The 6000-nt window shown below is 44.9% G+C and overlaps 1 protein-coding gene across 2 annotated transcripts in view; it reads left to right on the top strand.

The window, feature by feature from the left end:
• The first annotated feature begins 353 nt into the window (after positions 1 to 353).
• The window catches only part of LOC139576941 (multiple epidermal growth factor-like domains protein 9), a 44901-nt gene continuing 39254 nt past the window's right edge, over positions 354 to 6000 (top strand). For both annotated transcript variants that reach the window (XM_071403561.1, XM_071403560.1), the window contains exons 1-2: positions 354 to 1087; positions 4072 to 4270. In XM_071403561.1, coding sequence (XP_071259662.1) covers positions 535 to 1087; positions 4072 to 4270 — 752 coding nt within the window. In that variant the 5' untranslated portion in view covers positions 354 to 534. The remainder of the gene's footprint in view (positions 1088 to 4071; positions 4271 to 6000) is intronic.

The raw sequence follows: 6000 nt of genomic DNA, 5'->3' as shown, positions 1-6000 counted from the left end.
GTGGAAATCGTTAAAGAGGGGCCTATGTTATTTATTGAGTAGCCTAGCCTAGGCCGAATGTCCCAGAATCGAATTGATGTCGGCTCGCAGCCTAGGAACATAAAGTTATGTAATCTTAGAATGTAATATTATTATTTGTTTGAGTGTATCCCATGATGTTATCTTTGGGCTAATGAGGAAAAGTAAAACAGACTTCTCATTGCACTCAATGTGCACTCGCTCAGATTAGGCTACGCATTGAACCAATCAAATGCCTTTACGAAAGGAAAACAAACGCACCTTAACGTACCACGAGACCTCCCATCAATGTCCTCATTGGCTGAAGAGTGTAACAATTTAGAGCGTTTCATTGCGCTGTGCTAGACTGAACGGAAAGTGAAGCCAAGAAACTGCGGGTAGTTCGGTTCACAATCACTGAGAACAGCCGCTGAGGACGTCAATGGTGGAGAGGAGTACGCGAGCTAGTCCATTCAGGGAAAGGTCTGAGGCAGACCCTTACTAGGTAGGGCTTTACATGGAGAGCTGAAATTTAATATGAGGTTAACGACCTTAATGATGTACATATCCCCGGCTTTGCTATTTATTTTGTATATTGGATTTTCTGATGCTGCACCTCGCGTCAACTCCTACGATGCTTCGCCTATCTCCAGGAAGCCTCGCTCAGCCTCCGAGAGCTTGGAACCGCTCTACACCACCTTGCTTAATCGTTTACCTGAGGGCAGGTTTGTGCTCGGCCAACTAACTGGGCTCACGCCGTCCCCTACTATTGGTTTCACCGGAGTGGCCAGCAAAACGATACTGGTCTCCACGACTCCTGTCTCGCCAACTGCAACCACCATTCAGCCACCAACAACTGACCCTACAACCCCAAGGCCAAGCACAGAAATGCTTTTCAACACTAGAAAAAAAAATACGTTTTTGAGCTCCAGAACATCCAATTCAAGCAAAATATCTACTGATGGGCAAGCATCAGTTTTTCCTCCAGAAAAAACGAACATGGTCTCCATGGTTTCTCGGCGGACGACTAATGATGCATGGTCTTCAGATAACATCGATGCATCGATTTCCTCCTCCGAGAATGGTCAAGGTGAGTAGCCTATGTTTGCTCTTGGGTGTGATTCTAAAATATATAATGTTCGAAGAAGCATGCAATTGTCATTTTATCTTGTGTATTGTACAGAATATCCTTAGACTGCCACACCTGGTTACACGTAATTATAAATAGACGGATATATGAACGGATTGAGTCACTGGACTTTAATTAATCACCTCACACATTCACCTAGGTTTGCAGAAATTGCCCTTTTGATGCAGAAACTCAATTCATATGTGGCCAAAGGCACAGTCAAAACAATGTCGGTATTATGGCTTTTGACGCAGAGCACAGGCGGGCTAAGAAACTGACAGCTTGTAGAAACAATAGATCACGGACCTCAAACCATGGACGGCAGTCTCCTTGTAAAATGATCAAATAACCGAATGATCCATATTAATTACAACATACCGGTTCAATATTTACCAATTGAGCACGTTTTGCGCTCACAGAGATGGGGCCCTTATTCTGAGGTAGGCTATGTGACAAGTGTGTCAGATATTATGGTGATTGAATCGGGGGGGGGGCGGCATTTAAGCCATGTTTTTAGTTATCCATTCCCAGACTTCTCCATGTCCGCATAAAACCATGAGATTGTATTTTTCATACAAGCAGACAATAACACATGTCTTTTGGATAGTGGTTTGATCCCTTTGTGTCTATTCAACATCCTTAGACCACGGAAGACGGATAGGGGAATGTGCTACTCCGCATCCAATCAAAATGACCAGACCAAGACATGAATGAGCCAGCACTGCTATATGCTCAGCGGCTTGTCTCTCACCTCCGCTGCTCCGCTATTCGTATGCATCGCAGATGATAAACGTTCCGACAGAGCCTCTGTGGAGGTTGGGGTGGGCAACACTTGTTTAACAGCTATTTGTCACTGTATAAAATGGTCTCCCAGGTGAGTATCAGGGGGCTATGAAATTATACCAGTCCGATTTGGGGGTAGTTAGCTAGTCAGCGATTCTACAACCTTGTCGAGGCTCCGTTGTTCTCGGGTAAAGGTCACTCTGATAACAACAACCTGGGTTAATGCCTCACCTCACTGACACAAATTCTCTGCTTGATGTAACACATTTCTGGTGTGTTAGTGTGTTGACATGTACAGGCTTTCTTTTTACTCCTCCAAATCATTCAATGCAAATCATGGTGATAAACTATCACACTCTATGCTTCCCGCATTTCCCGGAGTTTAAAGCACAGTAGCCTACAGTTGGAGAGGTGGTACCACCCTCCCATGTTTTTTGTTAGTAGCATAAACACTGTCATAGGAGGGTGTGTAACTTCAGACAGAGGTCATTTTACAGCAGCAGGTTGTTTTGAATCATCTCTGTCACATGTGTCCGTCTGCATACTTGAACCATGCCGCCACACTGCTTCACTTTGCTGGAACTAATTACTATGAGGAAGATGGACATTTCCTCATCTCCTTTTTTCGCTGTGCTTACATTTCCCCTCAAACCAATTTTCTGCCGCTTTGAAATGTAACACAAACAGACATCAGTCATGTGCACATTTCCTCTGCACACACATTGCATGGGTTTTTGATCCTCCATTCTTATAGTATGTGGTTTGCACCTGTACTTATTATTGCATAATTTGGTTCCAAGGTTAACCTCTCTTCCTCCGTGCTTTGTCCCCAGATAGGAAGTAACAAGAAACTTGCTGTGATGGATCCTACAGTAGCTCAGTGCTATTTATTTGTGTGTAACATGGTTATAATTGTGTGTGTGTGTGTGTGTGTGTGTGAGAGAGAGATAGGGAGCTGCACGGCCCAAGATCTCACAGAGTCTGGGGTGTGATCTTGGCTGACAGTTGTGCAGGGAAGATGACTTCAGTGAACAAATGGAAAGCTGACAGTGCTCTCCATGCTTGCATAACCGTGCCCTTTCCCTATTACATAAAGCTGGAACAGTGGCCAGAGATGGAGAGGGCTAATCTGAGGAGGAGGCGACTGTTTCAGAAAATGACATTAAGTCCTCTCGAATGGCCAAGCTGATGTCTGAGAAGATGGCACAACAATAGAGTACAGTGTTCTGAAAGTTTGAAGGTGTTTACAGACGTTCCGCGGTAAACTGCGATTGAACCGCGAGAAAATCCGCCTACCGTGTGTAGAGACCAGCGGTCCCGGTTTTTGTCAGCTCGATTTGACATTGAAACATTGTTTGATTGGTTGTCAAGATGAACTCTGCTCATTGGTCAACCATGCGCGGCGGCCGCTCAAGACTTCAGCTAATTTAATCTTTTGGTGCTTCGAGCCAGTGGCACCACCAACCATGCCGCTTGTAAAACCGTACCCTGTTGGATCATAGGACACACTTCTATTTCAAACCCATCATTCTCAGTTTCAATCTCCTACATGGACCTTGCAAGGACAAGCAACCTAGTCAACACACTATCAATGTCCAACTGTTCATTTTCTCTAGTCATGTGTATAATATGACACATATTCAACAATTAACATAATTTCCACAATCCTCTGTTTTGTTCTCAGCTTTCAACGTACAGTATTGTATAATGGTTTACAGTATGCAGCAGCCCTGCCTGCTTCCCACATCATTCCTGGAAATTAGGCTGTGTGAATAACAGCAACCTGTCTCCTCTCCTGTAAGAACAGCCCACATGTGTTCAACACCACACCAATGGCAGCCTGGTATTTCCTCTGCATGTCATGACTGTTGTGTCTCCCAGAAAAAAACAGAGTAATCTCATACTCCAACAGCAGCAGTCTGTATCCTACCTCATCCTCCTCCTTCCCCTCCATCTCTCTCTTAGAAACAGACGGGAGAGAAACACTCAGACTCCATGCTCATCATGCCTGAGCTCAAATAAATAATACATGCCCACTCAGCAGAGTCTACACGGTCATGCAGATATCTGGCACCTCTCATTGTGTGTGTGTATTTACAGAATATCCAAGTGGTGGTGTATTATAACAGTCTCCCCCTCTTTCTTGCTGTCTGTCCCTGCAGAGTCTCTGTGTAACTGCAGCAGTGAGGGGGCTCTAGATGTGGATGACTGTGACAAGAAGACAGGTCAGTGTGTCTGCATGTCAGGGTACACTGGGCTGCTGTGTGAGGACTGTGAGGAAGGACACTTCACCAATGGCACCACCGGCTGCATACCCTGTGGCTGTGACTCCTACGGAGCTGTCAACCACCTCTGTGACAGGTAAGAGCTCTCGCTTCCCATGGGCACTAATGGCGCTGGGAATGAAACACTAGACACCTATTTTTATTTTACTCGGCAAGTCAGTTAAGAACAAATTCTTATTTACAATGACGGCCTACCAAAAGGCCTCCTGCGGGGACGGGGGCCTGGGATTAAAAATAAATACAATATAAATATTGCACAAAACACACAACAAGAGACAACACTACATAAAGAGAGACCCAAGACAACAACATAGCAAGGCAGCAACACATGACAACAACATGGGAGCAGCACAACATGGTACAAACATTTATTTGGCACAGACAACAGCACAAAGGGCAAGAAGGTAGAGACAACAATACATCATACTCAGCAGCCACACATGTCAATAGGAGTGTCCATGATTGCGTCTTTGAATGAAGAGATTGAGATAAAACTGCCCAGTTTGAGTGTTTGTTGCAGCTCGTTCCAGTCGCTAGCTGCAGCGAACTGAAAAGAGGAGCGACCCAGGGATGTGTGTGGGGACCTTTAACAGAATGTGACTGGCAGAACGGACAGGTATACAGAGATGACCAGTTTACAGAGGACTATAGAGTGCAGTGATGTGTCCTATAAAGGAGCATTGGTGGCAAATCTGATGGTCGAATGGTGAAGAACATCTAGCCGCTCGAGAGCGCCCTTACCTGCCGATCTATAAATTATGTCTCCGTAATCTAGCATGGTCATCTGAATCAGGGTTAGTTTGGCAGCTGGGGTGAAAGAGGAGCGATTACGATAGAGGAAACCAAGTCTAGATGTAACTTTAGCCTGCAGCTTTGATATGTGCTGAGAGAAGGACAGTGCACCGTCTCGCCATACTCCCAAGTACTTGTATGAGGTGATTACCTCAAGCTCTAAACTCGCAGAGGTAGTAATCACACCTGTGGAAAGAGGGGCATTCTTCTTACCAAACTAGATGACCTTTGTTTTGGAGGTGTTCAGAACAAAGTTAAGGGTAGAGAAAGCTTGTTGGACACTAAGAAATCTTTGTTGTAGAGCATTTGACACAACATCCAGGGAGGGGCCAGCTGAGTATAAGACTATCATCTGCATATAAATGGATGAGAGAGCTTCCTACTACCTGCACTATGTTATTGATGTAAATTAAGAAGAGCGTGGAGCCTAGGATTGAGCCTTGGGTACTCCCTTGGTGACAGGCAGTGGCTGAGACAGCAGATTTTCTGATTTTATACACTGCACTTGTTGAGAGAGGTAGTTAGCGGACCAGGCCAAAGACCTCTGAGACACCAATACTCCATAGCCGGCCCACAAGAATGGAATGGTCTACTGTATCAAAAAAGCAGCACAATATTGCTTAGAATCAAGGGCAATGTTGACATCATTGAGGACCTTTAAGGTTGCAGTGACACATCCATAATCTGAGCAGAAACTAGATTACATACCTGAGAGAATACTATACACATCAGGAAAGCCAGTTAGTTGATTATTGACAAGTTTTTCCATCACTTTTGATAAACAGGGCAAAATAGAAGCTTATAACAATTAGGATCAGCTTCATCTCCCCCTTTACATATTGGATGAACTGTGGCTGGCTTCCAAGCAATGGGAACCTACCCAGAGAGGAGAGACAGGCTTGGCGATGATAGGGGCAGCAACCTTAAAGAAGAAAGGGTCTAAACCATCTGACCCAGGTGTTTTTTTGGGATCAAGTTTAAGGAGCTCCTTTAGCACCTTGGACTCAGTGACTG

The sequence above is a fragment of the Salvelinus alpinus genome, chromosome 5 (assembly GCF_045679555.1).
Source record: "Salvelinus alpinus chromosome 5, SLU_Salpinus.1, whole genome shotgun sequence".
In the NCBI taxonomy this organism is placed as follows: Eukaryota; Metazoa; Chordata; class Actinopteri; order Salmoniformes; family Salmonidae; genus Salvelinus; species Salvelinus alpinus.
This window is presented reverse-complemented; position numbering and strand designations above follow the sequence as displayed.